The sequence below is a fragment of the Homarus americanus genome, unplaced genomic scaffold (assembly GCF_018991925.1).
Source record: "Homarus americanus isolate GMGI-L3 unplaced genomic scaffold, GMGI_Hamer_2.0 scaffold50482, whole genome shotgun sequence".
NCBI lineage: Eukaryota > Metazoa > Arthropoda > Malacostraca > Decapoda > Nephropidae > Homarus > Homarus americanus.
Window position 1 is genome coordinate 42,990 of NW_024740013.1, and position 22,312 is coordinate 65,301.

At 46.9% G+C, this 22,312-nt stretch overlaps 1 protein-coding gene across 1 annotated transcript in view; it reads left to right on the forward strand.

The window, feature by feature from the left end:
• LOC121875039 (repulsive guidance molecule A-like) overlaps nucleotides 1-16,774 on the forward strand; it is a 33,879-nt gene extending 17,105 nt beyond the window's left edge. The window contains exons 2-3 of the mRNA XM_042379388.1: nucleotides 13,072-13,673; nucleotides 16,760-16,774. Of these exons, the coding sequence (XP_042235322.1) occupies nucleotides 13,092-13,673; nucleotides 16,760-16,774 (597 nt within the window). The 5' untranslated portion in view covers nucleotides 13,072-13,091. The remainder of the gene's footprint in view (nucleotides 1-13,071; nucleotides 13,674-16,759) is intronic.
• The last annotated feature ends 5,538 nt before the right edge of the window (nucleotides 16,775-22,312 follow it).

The window sequence follows — 22,312 nt, forward strand, 5'->3', positions numbered from 1 at the left end:
TAAGTGAGTGAATGACTAGTGATATGACACAGTATACCGCACTGTTACTGGTTTAACTGTGTATGTTGTAAAATTGAAAGTGACTGACGAGTATGACACAGTATACCACTGTTTACTGGTTTAACTGTGAGTGTATGTTGTTGCTCAAAATTACTGAAGAGTATGACACAGTATACCGCACATTTTTACTACTGGTTTAACTGTGAGTGTATGTTGTGAAGTGAGTGATGACTGACAGGTATGACACAGTATACCATGTTTACTGGTTTAACTGTGGAAGGTGTATGTTGTAAGTGAGTGACTGACAGGTATGACACAGTATACCGCACTGTTTACTGGTTTAACTGTGGTGTATGTTGTAAAGTGAGTGACTGACAGTGACACAGTATACCGCACTGTTTGCACTGGTTTAACTATTGAGTGTATGTTGTAAAAAGTGGTGACTGAGTATGACACAGTATACCGCACTGTTTACTGGTTTAACTGTGTGAAGGTGTATGTTGTAAATTGACGGCGGTATGACACAGTATGCCGCACTGTTGTTTACTGGTTTAACTGTGAGTGTATGTTGTAAAGAGTGAGTGACGAGCAGGTATGACACAGTATACCGCACTGTTTACTGGTTTAACTATGTGAGTGTATGTTGTAAGTGAGTGATGACTAGTATGATTATACCCACTTTACTGGTTTAACTGTGTGTGAGTGTATGTTCATTGTAGAGTGAGTGACGGCAGTGTTGATACCGCACTGTTTACTGGTTTAGCCCCAGTGTATGTTGTAGAGTAGTGACGACGAGGTATGACTGATATCTGCCTGTTTGCGTTTTAACTGTGAGTGTATGTTGTAGAGTGACTGACTGGTATGACGTATACCACTTACGTTTGCTGGTTAGCCCCGAGTGTATGTTGTAAAGTGGTGACTGACGAGTATGACACAGTATGCCGCACTGTTTTACTGGTTTAACTGTGGTGTATGTTGTAGAGTGAGTGACTGAGCAGAGTATGACTTCAATATACCCGCACTGGTTTAGCCAGAGTGTATGTTGTAGGTAGAGTGACTGACGACGAGTATGACCTGATACATACCGCACCTTGTTTACTGGTTTAACTGAGTGTATGTTGTAGAGTATTTGACAGTATGACACGAACCACCGCATATTTACTGGTTTAGCCCCGGAGGTGGTGTGTGGCAAGAGTGACCCCGGCAGGTGACACAGTATACCTGCGCACTGTTTACTGGTTTAACTGTGTGAGTGTATGTAAAATTGAGTGACTGACGAAGTGACTGATATACCACACTGTTTACTGGTTTAACTGTGATTATTATCATGAAGTGATGGTGACGACGAAGTATGACACGGTATACCGCACTGTTTACTGGTTTAACAGCTGTGAGTGTATGTTGTAGAAGTAGTGATGACCTTGAGTATGAAACTGCTCTGCACTGTTGCACAACTGTGGTGTATGTTGTAAATAGTGAATGACTAGTATGACACAGTATACCGCACTGTTTACTGGTTTAACTGTGAGTGTATGTTGTGAAGTGGTGAATAGCTAGTATGACACAGTATACCGCACTGTTTACTACTAGCTGTGAGTGTATGTTGTAAGAGTAGTGACTGACGAGTATGACACAGTATACCGCACTGTTTACTAACTGTGAGTGTATGTTGTAAGAGTGAGTGACTGACTAGTATGACACAGTATACCGCACTGTTTACTGGTTTAGCCCCGAGTGTATGTTGTAAGAGTGAGTGACTGACGAGTATGACACAGTATCTGCACTGTTTACTGGTTTAACTGTGAGTGTATGTTATGGAAATTAGTGTGACTGACGAGTGCTGTATTTTACAGGTATACCGCACACTGTTTGCTCTCGTTTAAGCTTTGAGTGTATGTTATGCCAAAGGTGATGACTGACGAGTATGACACAGTATACCGCACTGTTTACTGGTTTAACTGTGATGTGGTATAGTGAGCTGACAGAGTATGACACACAGTATACCCGCACTGTTTGGTTTGTTGAGTGTATGTTGTAGGTAATTGTTGACTGACAGGTATGACTACACTGTTTGCCTGGTTTTAACTGTGAGGTGTATGTTGTAGATGGTGACTTGACAGTATTATATTTAAATACACTACCACTGTTTACTGGTTTAACTGTAGTGTATGTTGTAAAGTGAAGAGTGACTGACAGTACTTATTGACCTTACAGTATGCCGCACTGTTTACTGGTTTAACTGTAGTGTATGTTGTAAGTGAGTGACGGCAGAGTATGACACAGTATACCGCACACACTGTTTACTGGTTTAACTGTGAGTGTGTGTTGTAAAATAATTGAATGACTAGTATATTTTGATATACTGTTTACTGGTTTTAACTGTGAGTGTATGTTGTAGAGTAGTGTAGTAATAGTATGACTGGTATACCGCATATTTTACTGTTTAACTGTGATTATTATGTTGTAAGTAGTGACTGAAAGTATGACACAGTATACCGCACTGTTTACTGTGGTTTAACTGTGAGTGTATGTTGTAGAAGTGATGACTGGCTTGAGTATGACACAGTATACCGCACTGTTTACTGGTTTTAACTGTGAGTGTATGTTGTAGGAAAGTGACTGACTAATGACTACAGTATACACTTTTCGTGCACAGTTGCTTGCCTGAGTGTATGTTGTAAGAGTGAGTGACTGACGAGTATGACACAGTATACCGCACTGTTTACTGGTTTAGCCCCGAGTGTATGTCCTGTGTGTGTATATCTCTAGTTTATCATCAACGACAGCCTCAAGATAATTTATCATTGTGTTCACGTTTGGGGACTGTATTACCGAGGTACAGGGGATGTGTGTGGCTAGCGTACAGGTTATTATCATCTTCAAATAACGTGTACTGTACTTTATGAGTGTGCTGGAGGTGTCTGTCTGTCTCTCTGTCTGTCTCTCTATTATTAATATGTGTATACCTTCCTACTATCACATTCACAAACCTCACTTGAGCAGTCGTTAATGGCACCAGGTGAGGGGTCGTTACCTGGTGATTTATAAAGGTAATTAGTGGACGGGGAAAATACTTAATGAAAGTGCCAAGTATTTGGGGGTGATTTATGGCCGCCTGGGTTAGTACAGTGCTAAGTGGGGGGTATTGTCTGGCTCTGTGATTGGTGGAGGTGGGTGAGGGACGGGGGTGAGGAGGGGGAAGGGGTGAGGAGGAGGAGGGGGGGTGAGGAGGGGAGTGAGGTGGGGGGTGAGGAGGGGGGAGGAGGGTGGGGGTGAGGAGGGATGGGGGGGATTGTGATTACTGGACTAAATTGCGTTTTTTTTTCTCGGACAAAATCCTTAAAAAAAATCTATACTGGACAAATTCTCAGTAGATGGTCCCCCATTGGACCAGGTGATGAGTGGAACAGTTACCCCTCCAGTGGACCAGTGGACCAATTACCCAGAAGGACTAGTGGATGAGCTACCCGAGTGAACCAGTGGACCAGTTACCCCAATGAACCAGCTACCTGAATGGACCAGTGAACCAGTGAACCAGCTACCCGAGTGGACCTCTGAACCAGCCTCCTTCATCTTCATCTAGCTCGACCAATCTCCTCCCTCCTCCAGGACTCGCAGAAACTCGCACGCTAAACTTTCTCCAGGAACTGAAGGTGTGAGAACGCAGCCACATGATCATCTTCACCTACGACACAAAGATGGATTCTAACAGGTTCTTAGGCTGAAGTAACCCTCAGCCGTCGACAAGAGAAATCCATCCGAGTCACATGAGCTACGACACAAAGATGGATTTTGAAGGGTCCACATGGCAATTTGTCCCCTTAATTAGAGGTGTGAGAATGTATCGTAAATGACCCACTTCACCTAGACGGAAGCATAAAGGGAGAGAGAGGTGGAAATTTCGTGAGTACCCAGGAAGACCTCAGCTCTGTAGCCTTTGGTCCAGATCTCGGTCAGGTCAGGGTGTATTGGACGCACCGGGCGATCTCTAGTGTGGGAATGTAATTACAAAAGAAGGTTGTTAGCCAAGTGGACCTTAGTTTTACTGGGCCTAACCTAACCTAACCTAATCAAACCTGATCTAACCTAACCAAACCCAACCAGACCTGACCTAACCCAACCAAACCTGACCCGACCATAAGAAGTTGAAGTACTCGTAATGTTGGAGTGGTGGAGGGAGTGTTGGGGATACGTTTAAGTGGTGGAGCACCTTTGTATTTGGGTATATTAGAAATGGGCATCAATTTTAGTGGTTTGGTTAGGTTAGGTTAGGACTGGGGGCTTGTCTGTTAGGATAAAGGGCCCATTTGACCTAGGATAAAGGGCCCATTTGACCTAGGATAAAGGGCCCATTTGACCTAGGATAAAGGGCCCATTTGACCTAGGATAAAGGGCCCACTCTACCAGTCACACGAAAGATACTAGTTACACGTATTATCGACCGTTCCCCGTTTTCTCTCGTGTTCAGAGCCGCTTTTATATTCCGTATTGCAACACGGTCATATATTTACGGTAATGATATTATATCCGGGTTACAGCAACAATACCATCATTAGTTTCCGGCTTGGGTAAACATAGTTTTGATGGTAAAGTCATTTGTTCTGAGTTTGTGAAATTTAGTCTCGTTCATAAAATTACTAATTCCGGGTCATAACAGCATTATCGTAACACGGATCACGGCAATAGAAGAGTTTTTATATTGTTGCTATTTACGGGTTACAGTTAAGGTATAAATGATTGAATTAGTTAATTTCTACTTTATTTACCTCTCATTAATTCAGAAATACAAACATTAACACTAATACAGTACAGGTTAAGGTACATATTATAGAGGTACAGTAACCGACACCTGGTGACAGTAAATAAATTAGTAATTAGGTCCGTAGTGTCAACAAAACAAACGATAGACAAACTTATTATAGAAAAATAAGACTAAATACTACAAAAAAAAGTAATTAGGTTCGTAATATTAACAAAAGAATAGAAAACAAAACGAATCAGTATACAAACACGTAATAACAATAAAACTGGAGAATAAGACAAAATAAATGGAACACAGTAGACAAGACACACGGTACACATTGTCAGCGGCGACAATCGGAAATTCTCTGAGTATTAAAACAGAAGGGACGGTCCAGGCAGCTCACTCGGGCACACACACGTTGAGTGGAGGAACACGACGCCAGCTCCGGAAATTTCCCAGGAGAGTCGGGTTGGAATTCTGATGGCGAGAGTAAGTCAGGGGTTGGGAGGAAAGGGAGGGAGGTGTATAGATGGCTGTATATATACGTACTGTACATGTGTATTCTTGTGTATGTAGACAGACCATACACGTATACACAACATGATTCCTTATGTACATACAATATACACATTAGAGAATATATACACGCTTGTACAGTACGTCTCTATCTCTCTCTCCTGACATGTTTATATCTGTCTTTCACGTTTTTCTGTCTGTCTGATTATCTGTCTTGTCTGTCCATCTGTTTATATATCTACTCTTATCTATCTTACTGTACATATAAAACTGAACGAGAGGAAGAAAGCCAGTCACATAGGGGTCTAATGAATCTCCAAATGAACACTGCGAATCCTGCTGTCTTGAAACCAGGAGAGTCGGCGTAAAAAAAATATATAATGGATACTCTTGAATATAATGCGGCTTTGAGCGGTTGTATATACGGGCATTTAATGTACTGCGGTCCTTTAATATATTCTTCATCAGCAATTAATAATTTTAGATCCATTTATTAACTGGTTATGCAGAGAACTGACTGACTGACTGGCGGATTTAAGCTGGCCGGTTGACGTTTGTTGTGGTCGAGCGTGTTGGTGATTGGTGGTAATGAAAGCTCAGGAGTTGATTTGCTGCATGTAAGGGCGTGGTCTGATTCGCTCTGTGTGCGTGTGTGTGTTAGAGCGACGGTGATTGGGTGACCGTAAGTGTGGCGGTAATTGGGTGATCTTTTGACTTTCTACTCCTCTCAGTTTTTGATTGGTGAAGACTCAGTAACTCCTCTTGCAGGTAGTAAGAAACTCCAACCTGGTTTATTTACGTCAGGTTTTACAAGGGTAAGTGATGTTGCTCCCTATCCCCTTGATGGAGACTTGCACCATTTCACCATTATCTTGTCTGAATGGTGATGTTAATGGTGAGTGATGGGACTTGTGCAGCCTTTAGTGTCCTGATAGGGCGTGGTGAAAGTTGCTCGAAAGACGTGTTATCTAAGAAGAAAATTAATGTAGTTTGTTTCAGTCTAAGTTTTACCTGTACCACCACCGTGCTTTACTGATCCATTTTTTATTCTGGATATTAATTGTGTTTCGTGTTTCCAAGGGACGCTTCACTTCGTCTCTAATTTTGTTCTCTGTGTGTTCAATTTTCTATGTTTGTGTCTCTGTAGTCATTTTTTTTCTGAGTAAATTATATATATATGTTTTGGTCGTCAATTAAGTGTGTTAGGGACTACTTTACTTTACGGTCATAAGTCTCTGTGTGATTCAGTACAATATAACCGTCCTTATAGCGTTTGTAATTTCATGTCATGTTTCCTTTCATATTTATCACAATATTTAGTTCATTTTCATGCGTCCTTAGACCAATCATATATATTTGCATTTTCATTTATTCACCTTTAAACCATTTATTATCATTTATAATTCCATTTATATTAGTATTTTTCCACCATCGTCTTATTCTTACTCGGCGTGTTCCGGTATCACGGTCGCCTCCCTTCGTGTCGAGGGGCCGCAACTCCTGGGTCCTGAGACGTGCTATCCCCTATACGTCCCACCGCCGGCGTCCCCACCTTCGTCGTAACGTGGGCGTCGCGTGCCAAGCGTCCGTAAAGTAAGACTAGGTACTAGACAGGTGAGCCGTGCGTTGTTGTTGTGCTGGGGGGAGGGTGGGAGGTAGGTAGCGTTCCAGGTGTTGGGGGTGTTCTAAAGTAATCATGGATGGACCCCTACACACCTTGCTGTTGTTGACGACCCGACCAAATGGAAGGGGGCGTTATAGTCCCGACTCTTACCGTGTACCAGTACCCACACCGCCAGAGTAAGCCTGGAGCCCACCTCACCTGGCTATGGTTGACGGTCGGGTTAAATTGTTAAAACGTTCCAGACTGAATTCTTGGCGTGTTCCAGTCCCAGGTGTTACAGTGTTCCATTTTTAGATGTTGAGATGTTTAAATTTCAAGTATTAAATTGTTCCAGCCACTAGATGTTATGGTGTCTAGACCTGACTGCTGGTGTGCTCCAGAAGCAACGTGGTATTACCCTAGACAGCTGGACCACAATGCTTGAGTGTTGTAGAGCCAACATGGAGTCCGTCACATCAAGCTAATGATAGTAGCGGCACCGTGTTATTAAGACGTTCTTGTCTCAACTCCTGAGGTGGTCCAGAACCAACATTAGTCCTCCCTCTGGTTGTTGATGATAGTTGGTCCAAATTGTTGGAATGTTCAGGTGCCGCTGTTGGGTGTTTCAGGCAACTCCATTGCCGTCTCAAGTAATTATATTCCACGACTAATTGGTTAACGTGTTCCAGGCGTGCTGCTTGTTGTAGCCTATCACAACCTTTGTCTTAAAGCTTGAGCTGTTGTACTCCTGACGCAGGTGTGTTGTAACACTTCCTTCACATCATACAACTTGGAGGTTCCAAACATGACGATGTTCGAGCTCCTAGATGTGTTGGGATGCGCTCTCAGATGTAGAAGTACTGTACATACGGAGCTGTTTTATTGTGTTATACCCAGATGATGAGACAATTACGAGTCCTCTCATATCCATGAATGTCCAACCGCCTTTTGGGACATTCTTTTGTTTTGAGTAGTAGATAGATCGATCTGTATCTACCAGTAACATTCCACGCCTCCTACCACCTCGGACACCACAGGCAGTGTGCTTGCGGGCGGTCGTGTAAAGAGCACATATTGGCAGTCTTCCAAGACGCTTAGTAAGTAGTGACATTCCAATCAATGCCTCGGCAATATTGCCTGTGAGGCAATATTTGTGTTCCTGGCTTCTGACATTCCAACTAGAGAGAAAAGAATGTGTAAGATTACTTTCCTGTACTTGGCCGCCAGAGGTCTAGGTGTACAGTATAGTAACGGTGATCACTGCTGTGCTGAAGAGGGTCTTGGTCGTGTACTGGCAACTGGTAAGGTCTTGAATTTATGCTGGCGGCACTTCAGGCTGTACTGGCGAGTTCCCTGGACGTGTACTGGTGAGGTTCCAGACACTGTACTGGTGAGATTCCAAACACTACTGGTGAGATTCCAGACACTGTACTGGCGTGATTCCAGACACTGTACTGGTGAGGTTCCAAACACTGTATTGGCGAGGTTCCAGACACTGTACTGGCGAGGTTCCAGACACTGTACTGGCGAGGTTCTAAAGGGTTTTCTGGCAAAGGTAAGGGTGTTGGGGTCGGTGTTGGAGGGAATTGGAGTGTGTTTGAGGGAGAACTGGAAGGGGTGTTGAGTGTTGGAGTGTGTTTGAAGGCGTATTGGAGTGTGTTTGAGTGAGCGTTGGCGTGCGTTTGAGGGAGTGCTGGAAGGGGTGTTGGAGGGGGAGCGTTGGGGTGTGTTTGAAGGAGTTTTGGAGGGGGAAGGTGGGTGTTGGAGGGTGGCGTGATAGCGTGTCTTGTTGTGGTCGTCATAGGTGATACAGTGACGATAAAAATGTTTCGCAGGAATATTTTGGCGCTAAACGGTGGACAACAAAGAACAGGAAGCGGCGGCGTTCTTTTACCGGCGTACGTGCCATAGAACGTACACACACACACACACACGCACACACATACGTACTTACATACATACTTACTCACCAGGTCTAGGATATTAGTATCACAATCAGTCCTTTTGAGGGATTATCTTGTCTCTTGAACCCAACGACTCCTCACCCTCCCCTCCACGACTCCTCACCTCCACGACCCTCACCCTCCCTCACGACTCCACACCTCCCCTCCACGACTCCTCACCTCCCTCCCCTACTCCTCACCTCCCTCCACGACCCCTCACCCTCCCCCTACGACCCCTCACCCTTCCCTCCACGACCCTCACCCTCCCCTCCACGACCCCTCACCCTCCCTCCACGACCCCTCACCTCCCCTCACGACCCTCACCCTCCCCGACACCCTCCCCTCCACGACTCCTCACCCTCACCCTCACACGTTCTGTAGATCACATGCTTCCCGGATCACAAGTTTCACGGATCACAAGCTTCCAGGGATCATGGAAGAATCACATGCTTCCCGATCACAAGTTTCACGGATCGGCTTCCAGAATCACTTCCCGGATCACAAGTTTCACGGATCTCTTCCAGAATCACATGCTTCCCGGATCACAAGTTTCACGGATCACAAGCTTCCAGAATCACATGCTTCCCGGATCATGCATCAAGTTTCACGGATCTCTTCCAGAATCACATGCTTCCCGGATCACGGATCACAAGCTTCCAGAATCGCTTCCGGATTGCAAGCTTCCCGGATCACAAGTTTCACGGATCATCTTCCAGAATTACATGCTTACCGGATCACAAGCTTCAGAATCACATGCTTCCCGGGATCACAAGGTTCACAAGCTTCCCGGATCACATGTTTCACGGATCGCAAGCTTCACGGGTCGCAAGCTTCACGGATCACAAGCTTCACGGATCGCAAGCTCTCTGGAACACAAGCTTCTCGCATCACAAGCTCTCTGGATCACAAGCTTTACGGATCACAAGCTTCACGGATTGCACGCTTTTCGGATTGCAAGCTTCACCGTTCACAAGCTTCCAGGAACACAAGCTTCCAGGATCACAAGCTTCCCGGGTCTCAAGCTCTCTGGATCACAAGCTGTCTGGATCACAAGCTTCCCGGATCACAAGATTCACGGATTGCACGCTTTTCGTATTGCAAGCTTCACCATTCACAAACTTCTTGGAACACAAGCTTCTCCGGATCACAAGCTTCCCGGATTACTAGCTTCACCGATCACAAGCTCCCCGGATCACAAGCTTCCCGGATCTCAAGCTCTCTGGATCACAAGCTTCCCGGATCTAAAGTTCTCCGGATGATAAGCTCTGGATCTCAAGTTCTCCGATCACAAGCTTCCTGGATCTCAAGCTTCACCGATCACAAGCTTTCTGATCTCAAGTTCTCCGGATCATGCTTCCCGGATCACTAGCCTCCCGGATCACAAGTTTCCCGGATCACAAGCTTCCCGGATTTCCCGGATCTCAAGCCTCCCGGATTTCAAGCTCTCCGTATCACAAGCTTCCCCGGATCACAAGTCTCCCGGATCTCAAGCTTCCCGGATCACAAGCTTCCTGGATCACAAGCTTCCCGGATCTCACGCCTCCCGGATCTCAAGCTTCCCGGATAACAAGCTTCCCTGGATCACAAGCTTCCCGGATCTCACGCCTCCCGGATCTCAAGCTTCCCGGATAACAAGCTTCCCTGGATCACAAGCTTCCCGGATCACAAGATGAACCAGTTTGTACCGTGTTGCGGGAGTCGAGTTTTTCTGAGGGAAATCAAGAGTTGATTAACCGGACCATTTTTTTTATTCCTCTCTTAATATATTGTTTTGTGTCGTCCCTCCTGCACCTTCTTCACCGTCTCCGTGGTCTGTGCTTCGTTGAACGTCGCTAGAACTAACCTAACCTAACATTGCTTAACGTAACCTAACTTTACATCTGCCTGTGCTTCGTTAAACGTAGCTGGAACTAACCTAACCCAACATTGCTTAACGTAACTTTAACTCCTATGTACTCCGTTAAACGTTTTTTTTTTTTAACTAACTTAATGGATTGCTATATACTTCGTTAAACGTCGTTGGTGTTCGTTATTATTACCAAAGCTCATTGAAGTTCATTTATTTACTGAAAGTCGTTGGGATTCCTCACATTAAGCGCTTGGAACTGTTTGAACTCCTTGGGCAGTGAGTCATTATCTCGGGTCAAACTCTTCGCTTGCTACCTGTTTGTTCCTGGTTCGTTAATGTGATTCGTTGATTATCGTTGTATTTCTTTATTTGTCGGTGATTTTTTCGTGAATTAGTTTGAGTCACTGAAACATTTAATGAAACACTTTGAATCAATAGACTCCTTTTATTTACCAATTTATTAATATTTCTCTACTTATTTTTTTTCAATAAACCTTTTTCCTACGTTGATTGTTCCATAGGTTATCCCTGACCTTCGTCGAATGTCGTTAAACTAAGAAAATATAATGGGTTCGAATCTTCAACTCCCGGTACAATGAATCCCAAAGCTTTATTTCGTGTCTGTATTTCCACTTTATGTGTATCTGTGTGTATTATATCCTTGTGTACATTATGTCTGTGTACTTTCACCCATTATAGTACATTCATTCTATCATCGGCAATTATTAATCATCGTATATTCCTGAAGATCTTTAAACCTTACGAAACAAAATCAACTGCTTCGAACATTTCAACTCAGATGGCCGCGAGGTTTAATGAAACATTTACCTGATCTAATTTGATAATTGAACGAGTCAAGGTTCACACTTTGTTTAATGCCGTTGAACTTCATATTGTTGCCAGAATTCGTTAGACAATTATAATGGGACGCTGAAAGTAATTGAACTTCCTGAGTTGTGGATGTCTTAAGGTTAATGAGCTGTTTATTGTGTGTGTGTGTTTGTTTCTTTATTGTGTATATTTGTTTGTTTGTTTGTGTATGTGTGTAGACTGTTGAGGGTGTGGTTGGTTGGAACACACAAACTGAACGCATATTATGACCGTGTAATCCAAGGGTCGTGCCTCCCATTATACTAGACCTGGCTCGCCCTCCTCACCTCCTCTATACCAGCCCTGCCTCGCCCTCCTCACCTCTCTATACCAGCTTCACCTGCCATCTCCCACCTCCCTCTACCCTTCCCTACCTCCGCCTCCTCACCTCCCTCCTGCAAACCTGGCTCCCCTTCCCCTCCTCACCTCCTCCTACCAGACCTGCCTCCTTCTCACCTCCTCTACCCAGCCCTACCTCGCCCTCTCCCCACCTCCCCTCTACTACCCCAGCCCTGCCTCACCCACTCCTCACCTCCTCCCCTTGAGCCTGCCTCTCCTCCTCTCCTCCTCTGCCACCAGACCTGCCTCGCCTCCTCTCCTGCCCAGCCTGCCTCCTCCCTCTCTGCCCAGCCTGCCTAGCCCTCCTCACCTCCTCCTGCAGGCCACCCTTATCCTCCCTGCCTCCTCTGCAACCAGCCCCTGCCTCGCCCTCTCTCCTCTCTGGGCCCACGCCCTCCTCCCCTCCCCTCTATCTGCTTCTCGCCTCCTCTCCTCTCTGAACCTTGGTTGGGTTAAGTTTGGGCCAATTTTTTTTATCTATATATGGTATTTTGTTGAGTATGTTACCTTACCTCCCTCCCCACATCCCCTCTCTTCTTCTCCCTTCTTCCCCTTCCTCTGTCTTTTTTCTTATGTATCTTATTCCTTTTTCTTTCTTGTCGTCTTTTTCACTTTTCATTTCATCTCCTCTCTTCTCCTTCTCTTTTCCTCCTTTTCCTCCTTTTTCTCCCCTCCTCTTGTCTCCTCTCTCTTCCTCCCCTCCTCTTCTCTCCTCCCCCTCCTCTTCTCCCCTCCACCTCCTCTTCTCCCCTCCTCCTCCTCCTCCTCCTCCCCGACCTCCTTCCTTCCTCCCCTTTAGATGATTAAATAACACAACAAAACAAGTGATTACCTGTGACCCCATTAATGAACCATCACCTGTCCGGGGGTGTTCCTTTTATTACCTGTTGACCTAGACCTGGCGTTGACGTCATCCTCATCTCTACCTGTACTTGTTATCCTGCCTTGTGGACAGGACAGTGGACATGTGGAAGTTGTTACCCCTGTGTAGATATGTTACTCTATACATTGTTGATCTTATGTAGGTTAAGGCATCACCTATATGATACTGCTACTAAGTGGGAATTACTGTACAAAGGTTTTAGGTGATTCATAGTATTGTAAGGAGAGCCACCAGGACTATCACACGTAATTATACATAAATGTTTAACTTTACGAATTAATTAACAGGATCTGGATTTAAGTTTGTGTTTTTGTTGTGTTGCAGGTGTGGGTGGCGAGTGTGGCATGAAGGGGTGCACGAAGGCCTACGTGACAGGGATGGCCGCTGGGGTGGAGGAGGGGGCTACTACAGCCTACTGCTCCCTGATGCACCGCTACAAGCAGTGTACGGACGACCTCAGCAGCAACAAATGTCGGGGAGACCTTCAGTACCACAGCACCCACAGGATGATCTCCTCCGTCATGGGCCGCTTTAACTGTACTCACATCCTAGCTGAGGACCCCCAGCACCAGGTCTTACCCCAAAGCCCCAGCGTGGCCCCTACTGACGCCCACGACGAGTGTCAGTACCCCGTGAGCTCCACCCCCGCCCCTGCCCACTGTGGACTCTTCGGCGACCCCCACCTCAAGACTTTCAACGACTCGTACATGACGTGTGGGGTGGTGGGGGCGTGGCCACTCCTCAACACCCCTTACCTGGCCATACAGGTGACGAACGAGCCCGTGGGTCCCGCCAACCACGCCACCGCCACCACCAAGGTCAGTACCACGCCCACAGATCATGGTTATGGTCCATGCCCCACCGCCTACACTTCATGCTCATACTCCACAGCCACACCTCTCAGCCACACCTTACACCTTCACACAGCCACACCTTACACCCTCACACAGCCACACATATCCTCACACAACCACACATATCCTCACACAACCACACCTTACACCCTCACACAACCACACCTTACACTCACACAACCACACCTTACACCCTCACACACACCTGTACACCTTACACCCTCACACACCTGTACACCTTACACCCTCACACACACCTGTACACCTCTCTCAACCAGGTAAGTTTCTTCCTGTGTTATATCCCCTTTATCGGAAAAATGGGAGGATAGACAGAGGATGAGTTGTGTCTGTCCGTTTATCCATCCGTCCGTCCATCCGTCAGTTTCATACGCAGTTTCCGCTCGATAATGTCTCACAGCCTCGGGTTCTTGGTCGTGGCTGATGGAGGTATTGGTGGCACTGGTGATGCTATTTACAAAGAGGTTTTAGAAGTAATTGGCTCCTGGTGCACTGTGTGTGTGTGTGTGTGTGTGTGTGTGTGTGTTATGGCGCAGTGGTCGGAGGCGCACTTGAGAATATTAACCTGTCACTTTCCCCTCAAGACTTCCTCCTGTGAACTGACTGGTTGCAAGTAACTCTCGCTTCTGCAGGTAAAGACGGACTGTTGACTGTTGCAGATAACTGTCACTCGACCAGGTGGTGTAATAGGACTGACCGTTGACTGTAATAAGATCTCGCTCAAGACAGCCTAGCGTGTGGGGTGGTGGGGGTGGGTGGTGGAGGGGTGGGGGAGATGAAAGGCAAGACCAGCACACAGAGAGACTCAACACACCATTACCAGTTGAGGATTGTGGCTAATGTGGTAGAGTGAGGAGAGGAGGAGGGAGAAGAGATGGAGGAGGAGAATAATAATAAGAATAAGAAGAAGAGTGGGGTAATGAGGAGGAAGAAGGGGGAGAGGGAGGGAGGAGGTGAATGTGACCAACTAGGACCGTCATTTCCGATACGACTGAACCTGGGTCCCATTTTGTCAACAGTTTTTAGGCTAAACATAATCCAAGAACTTTGTTAATATTAATGATATATAATAATAATAATAAAAATAATAATAATAATAACAATGATAATAATAATAACAATAATAATAATAATAATGTAATGACAATAATGAAAATAATAATAATAATAATAATAATAATAATAATAATAATAATAATAATAATAATAATAATAATAATAATAACCACCAACCAGCCCCCAATAAATCACTTACATTATAAACGAGTTACAAGCGTGATAGATCAGGGTTACGGACTGGACATATTTATGTGATGAATTCTCCCCCTCTTCACTGTGGCTCAGAGAACGCCTGTCTAGGTATGGTAGAGTCTCCCAGCAATCTCTTCGCCATTTTGTCCTTCCTCTGCGTGGCCTAGTTAAAGTGGGGTAGTTAGTGTGGTCTTGAGCCTGCAGGTGGCGCTCAAGTTCCTGTAAGTTGTAAGGTTAAAATTACTCCCCAGCCTTGATAGACCTTCTTAACCTAACCTATACGATTTCAAGCTAACCTAACCTAACCTAACCTAACTTAACCTAACCTAACCTAACTGATTGGTGGTGACCTGAGGCGATGCTGACTTGGTGGCACTGTACAGGTAGTCCCTCTCCACTCCTCTCCCTCCCTCGTGTTCCTCTCTCTCTCTCCATCTCCTTCCCTCTCATCCATCTCCATCCACCTCCCTCTCCACTCCTCTTTGCTTCTCCTTCTCCACCTCCCTCCTTCTCTCCCCACTGCCTGTCTCCCTTCCTTCTCTCACCTTCCTCCTCACCCCATTTCCATCCCTCCTCCACCCTCCCTCCTCCTCCCTCCCTCCCTCCCTCCCTCCCTCAGTGTACCTGGAGTGTGTTGGTGATTGATGACATTATAATATCAGCTGGTTACCTGCTAATTACACCCGCTTGTTGCACCCCTTTGTTTTACTTCCCCTCCCCCCACTACCCTCCTCTCCCTTCCCTTCCCATATTACACTCCTGCCATCCCCTCCCTTCATCCTCTCTCCCCACCTTTCCCCCTTCTCTCCCCCATTTCATTAACCCGCCCCTATTTCCTTGTCATCTCTTCTATCCCCCTTTCCTTTAGCCTACTCTCGTACATCCCTCTTTATCACTATCTCCCTCTCCTCCTTTCACTTTCTCACTTACCCTCCCACTCTTCCCCCTTTCACTCCTTCACCCACTCCTCTCTACCCTCTCACCCTTTCACTCAATCTCTCATTCTCCCCCTCCTCCACCCCCTCCTCCACAACCCCCCCTCCTCCACAACCCCCTCCTCCCAACCCCCCCCTCCTCCCACACCCCCTCCTCCACAACCCCCTCCCTCCACCACCCCCCTCCTCCACAACCCCCTCCTCCCCCCCTCCTCCAACCCCCCCTCCTCCCCCCCCCTCCTCCCAACCCCCTCCTCCACACCCCCTCCCTCCCCCAACCCCTCCTCCCACAACCCCTCCTCCACAACCCCCTCCTCCCCCCTCCTCCACAACCCCCTCCTCCCCCACCCCTCCCCCACCCCTCCTCCACACCCCCTCCTCCCACCCCCTCCTCCCCAACCCCTCCCCACCCCCTCCTCCACCCCCTCCTCCACAACCCCCTCCTCCCCCCCCTCCTCCCCCTCCCTCCCCACCCCCCTCCTCCACAACCCCTCCTCCAACCCCCTCCTCCACAACCCCTCCTCCACCCCCCTCCTCCCCCTCCCCCTCCTCCACCCCTCCTCCACACCCCCCTCCTCCACACCCCCCTCCTCCTACCCCTCTCCCACAACCCCCTCCTCCCCACCCCCTCCTCCACCCCCTCCCCCCCCTCTCCCACCCCCCTCCTCCCCCCCCTCCCACCCCCCTCCTCCCACCCCCTCCTCCCACCCCCCTCCTCCCCACCCCCTCTCCCACCCCCTCCTCCACACCCCCCTCCTCAAGGTTAATGGCCTACCTTAGCCCCTCCCCACCTTCCTTGATTCTCACCTACACTTTCACCCAATTTCCCCCACACACCCCCCCCCCCCCTCCCCACACACTGAGGGCAGGAGAGTGACCTTGGTGGTTTAACCCTCCTCTTTTACAGGATCCAAATTCTCAAAAGTTTTTACGATATGTTTTTTATGTTTCCAGGTAAATAAGGATTGAGAACATACCTCTAGTTACAGTAGAGTCTCCGAGCATTTTATCCGCCATTTTGACCACGGGTTTTGGAGTGTCGTTGGTGAAGTGAGTCAGGTTAATGTGTTCTCGTTGTCTGCTGCTGCTGTCTGTGTTGTGGGAAAATAAATAAATTAAGGTGTCTTGATTTTCCGGGCCACTATCACTACTGCTACTCCCACCACTACCGCCACCTGGATAACCACTACTACAACCACACTACACAACCACCACACTACAGCCACCACCACCACCACCCACACACCATCATCACCCCTACCATCACCCCCCAAACATCACCACCACCACCCCTACTACCCTACGCCCCCTCACCACCACCTCTTCTACCCAGCCCGCCCCCTCACCACCACCTCTTCTACCCGCGCCCCCTCACCACCACCTCTTCTACCCGCCCCCTCACCACCACCTCTTCTACCCAGCCCGCCCCCTCACCACCACCTCTTCTACCCCGCCCCCTCACCACCACCTCTTCCCTGCCCCACCTCCCTCTCCCCCCCTCACCACCACCTCTTCTACCCCCGCCCCTCCCACCACCACCTCTTCTACCCAGCCCGCCCCTCACCACCACCTCTTCTGCCCTGCCCTACCACCTCTTCTACCCCGCCCCTCACCACCTCCTCTTCTACCCCTCCCTTCTTCTACCCCTCGCCCTCACCACCCACCATCACCTCAGGCATTACACACTTAGCCTCCCAAAATTACCTACTGTTCTCGCTTCTACCCTACCTACTTTTTCTCCCATCCGTCATAAACGATAATAAATTAAAATATTCTTAACAAAAACAACAGTAATGATTATTTACACTAACAACAATAGTTCTGATAATATTGACAAAATAACAGCAAAAATAATTATAATAACAACAACAAGAATGATGTCAATAATAAATTAAACAAATTCCTATCGGATACAAACTCAGCCCTTGAACCTGTGCCGTGACTGAGTAAATAGTGTTGTTGTTATGGTAAATTAATGTAGTGGTAAATGTGTATTATTGCTCCAATTGTTACCATGGCAAAACTCGGTCAATTTTGGAGCAATTTACACCAAATGTTGATCAAATCTTTAATTTCTTTTACACACACACACACACCAGTGGACATGGTATTACGAACAACAACGATGGTTCATAATTATTAAGAGAATAATAATTATAACGGTAATAATTATATCATTGGTCATTAAAAGATTATAATAATAATAACAGTATCAACCATCAACTATAATAATAATAATAATGACCACCACACCTAACCAACTTAAGCATGACTTCACCAAACCAACATTAATTGACCCACACACCTGATGATGACTGAGGCAGGTATAATATGGGTGTTTCTACATCATGAGGGCCAGAGAGGTGAAGGAGGGAGGGAGGGGAGAATTAAACCTTAGAATAGATCGTTATACCTAACCTAACTTTCTGTTGATTTCTGTTGGTTTCTGCAGGTTTTTTCGTGGTCTTGTTGCCGTTATTGTTACGTCTTCATCCAGCATAGAAAATCCGAGTTGTTGTCCCCCCATTTGTGCGTGTCATAAAAAACGTCGTAACAGGAGATACCCAGATATTATTCACACGATATGACAGGGAGATGTGGTAAGTTTTTTGTTATTATTATTCGTCCTGGGGGAACCTGTTTTATTTTTTTATTCTTTTTTTATATATACCGAGAGGTTATTTTTAGAGTGGAACCCGTTTGTTTACATTGAACTCTTCTCTGATTGGTTTAGGAACCTGTGTTTTGACGCTGAGCTCGTCGCTGATTGGCTATTAGACATTAGGTCTAGCCACGGATTTAACCAGCCACCAATCAGCGGCGAGGGTTTTCCCACATAAGAACAGGTGGAGGCCGCAGTGAAAATATAGATTTACGTAACTTAATTTGCATACATCTGCATCAGGATTAACGACATGTTTAATAGTGAAGTATGTTTTTTTTGTGTAGGTATTTATTAGTGAGAAAGAAACGTATGTATGATGGAGTCAATGTTTTCAGTGTTTAGTATAGATGTTTAAATATTTATACGGTGGAAAATAAATGTTGATATTGTGTTTAATCGTATAAATAAAAATATTTATTCAAAGTGTTTGTCAATATTTTTTTTAGTAGTTAATTATTCAGTTGTTTTTTACATTAAATTTATATATGTAACTGTTGGTAATTTATGTCCTTAGGAGTATATTTCATTATTTATTGTTTTTCATGAGTGTAGTATTTCACTTGTATTGTACCTGTATATTTAGAACCCATTATTGTGCACTCTTATTATTCACACTTTATTTCACTCTAGCATGTACAGTTTATCCATCACATTATCATACGCTATCATACACTCTTTATCATACACTCTATCATTCACTCTTTATCATACACTCTTATAATGCACACTATCTTGCACTCTTTATCATGCACACACTATGTTGCACTCTTTATCATGCACCCTATCATACACTCTTTATCATGCACTCTTATCATGCAGACTCTATCATACACTCTTTATCATGTACTCTTATCATGCACTCTTATCATGCACACTCTATGTTGCACTCTTTATCATGCACTCTTATCATGCACCTATCATACACTCTTTATCATGCACTCTTCATGCAGACTCTATCATACACTCTTTATCATGCACTCTTATCATGCAGACTCTATCATACACTCTTTATCATGTACTCTTATCATGCACTCTTTATCATGCACACACTATGTTGCACTCTTTATCATGCACTCTTATATGCCCTATCATGTCTCCTTATCATGTCTTATCATGTATCATACTCTTTCTGCACTCATCATGCAGTCCTATCATACACTCTTTATCATATTACTGCTCATTACTCTTTATCATGCACACACTATGTTGCACTTTTTTATCATGCACTCTTATCCACCCTATCATGTACTCTATCATGCACTTTCTTATCTTACTCTATCATACACTCTTTATCATGCACTCTTATCATGCAGACTCTATCATACACTCTTTATCATGTACTCTTATCATGCACTCTTTATCATGCACACACTATGTTGCCTCTTTATCATGCACTCTTATCATGCACTTATCATGTACTCTTATCATGCACTCTTATCATGCACACTCTATCATGCACTCTTTTTGTGGACTTACTCAGCTGAACTTAATGAAGGACATATAGAGAGGTAAAGTGTCCATTATGTGAAACTGACTAGTGGGGGGGAGGGGAGGAGAGGGAGGGAGGAGGAGAGGGAGGAGGGAAGGAGAAGGGGAGGGAACCATTTAATATGCGAGGATGGGAAGGGAGGAGGGAGGAAGAATGATGGAGGGAAGGAGGAGGGAAGGATGGGGTTAGGGAAGTAGAGGACGGATAAAGCAGATGGGAAGAGGAAGGGGAGCTAGGGTAGTCTAATGAGGAGGGAAGGAAGAGGAGATGAGGATTAGAAAGAATAATGGAGGAAAATAAATTGAGAGAAGAGTGAAGGGAGAGAGAGGAGGAAGAAAGGGTTGGGGGATGGAGAGAGAGAGACGAAGGAGGAAAATGATGGGGGTGATGCGAAGGAGAAAAGATAGAGAGAGAGTGAGAGAGAGAGAGAGAGTGTGAAATTTCGTCAAGTCTTTAACTAAACTCTAACACCTGATAGCCAGTGTGAAGGCAGTAATGTGCGAGTGTTCATCACACTTTGATCAATCCATGGCCGCCGGTGTGCCAGGTTGATGTGGTGTGTGAAGGTGCAACAAGTGTCCAACAAACCCTTCACACATACTCACATACACACACATACACACACATACACAGGTAGAAGTGTGCAAGGGTGGGACCAGTGAGGTAGGACACAGGTGGGCTGGTATGGGTGGGTGGTAGGTGAAGGGTGGTGGATGGTGTTGGGTGGGTTTGTTGTATGTGTGTGGGTGGATAATCTGGGTGGGTGGGTGGTGGCGTACAGATGCAGGTAAGGTGGTGTGTGGTCAGAGCACCTGCTGGGCCACTGTACTGCAACTAAGCGACCTCACAGCTCTCTCTCTCTCTCTCTCTCTCTCTCTCTCTCTCTCTCTCTCTCTCCACCTTACCACTCATCCACCTCTCATCCTCCTCCTCCTCATCCTTCTTCCTACCTCCTGTTTCTTCTTTTCATATCTCTCTCTCCCTTTATCCTTTTCTCTCCTCTCTTTTCACCTCCACCGTGTCCTTCCTCCCTCCTTTGCCTCCCTGCTGCACTACACTACTTTCCTCCTTCCTCCTCCTCCTCCTCCTTTCCTCTCCTTCACTGCGCCATTCTCCTCCTCATCCTCTTATTCTTATTCTACCCCCACTGTACTGCAACCTCCTCCCCTCCTCCTCTCCTCCTCCTCTCCTCTCCTCCTCCCTCCTCCTCCTCCGCCGCCTCCTCCTCCTTTCCTCCACCGCCCCCTCCTCCTCCTCCTCCTCCTCCTCCTCCTCCTCCTCCTCTCCTCCTCCTCCTCCTCCTCCTCCTCCTCCTCCTCCTCCTCTCCTCCGCCTCCTCTCAGGTGTGGGGTGGTATTATAGCTCTCCTGCCTTTCTGCCACCTGCCACTTCCTGCTGCCTCTGCCCTTGTGTTACTGCCACATCCCTGCTTTCTCTGCCTTTCTGCTGCCGCGCCCCTCCCTGCAGCCTGCCGCCCCTGCTACCTGCCGCCCCCTCCTGCCTGCTGCCTTTCTGCTACTGTCGCCTCCCCCCTTCTTCTGCTGCCGCCACCCTACCCTCCCTACTGTCCCTTTCTACTATCTGCCACACACTACTGTTACCTGCCTCTCCGCCGACTCTCTTTCTCTACCTGCCGCCATCTACTACCCTCCCTGCTACCTGCCGCCCCTTTCTGCTACGCCTCCCTGCTACCTGCGCCCCTCCTGCTACCACCCTCCTGCCTACCGCCCCTCCCCTGCCTGCACCCTCCTGCTACCTGCCTTCCTCTTTCCACCACGCGCTCTGCTACCTGCCACCCTCCCTGCTACCTGCCGCCCCTCCCTGCTCCTGCCACCCTCCCTGCTACCTGCCGCCCCTTTCTGCTACTGCCACCCTCCTGCTACCTGCCGCCTTCTGCTACCTGCCGCCCCTCCTACCACCTACCACCAGCCAAGGTTTGGGTCGCCCATTTTCCTGTTTCCTTCCAGCTCTCTGTATTTCCTCTTTCTTTATAAAACCTTTTCACTCTCTCCTCCTCCCTCTCCCCAAACCTTCCCTCACTCTCTCCTACAACCTTCCCTCACTCTCTCTCCCTCCCTCAACCTTCCCTCACTCTCCCTCCCACAACCTTCCCTCACTCTCCTCCTCCTACAACCTCCTCACTCTCCCTCCCTCCCACAACCTTCCCTCCCTCTCCCTCCCTCCCACAACCTTCCCCTCACTCTCCTCCCTCCCACAACCTTCCTCACTCTCTCCTCCCTAACCTCCTCCTCTCACTCCTCCCACAACCTTCCCTCACTCTCCTCCTTCCCACAACCTTCCCTCACTCTCCCTCCCTCCCACAACCTTCCCTCACTCTCCTCCTCCACCTTCC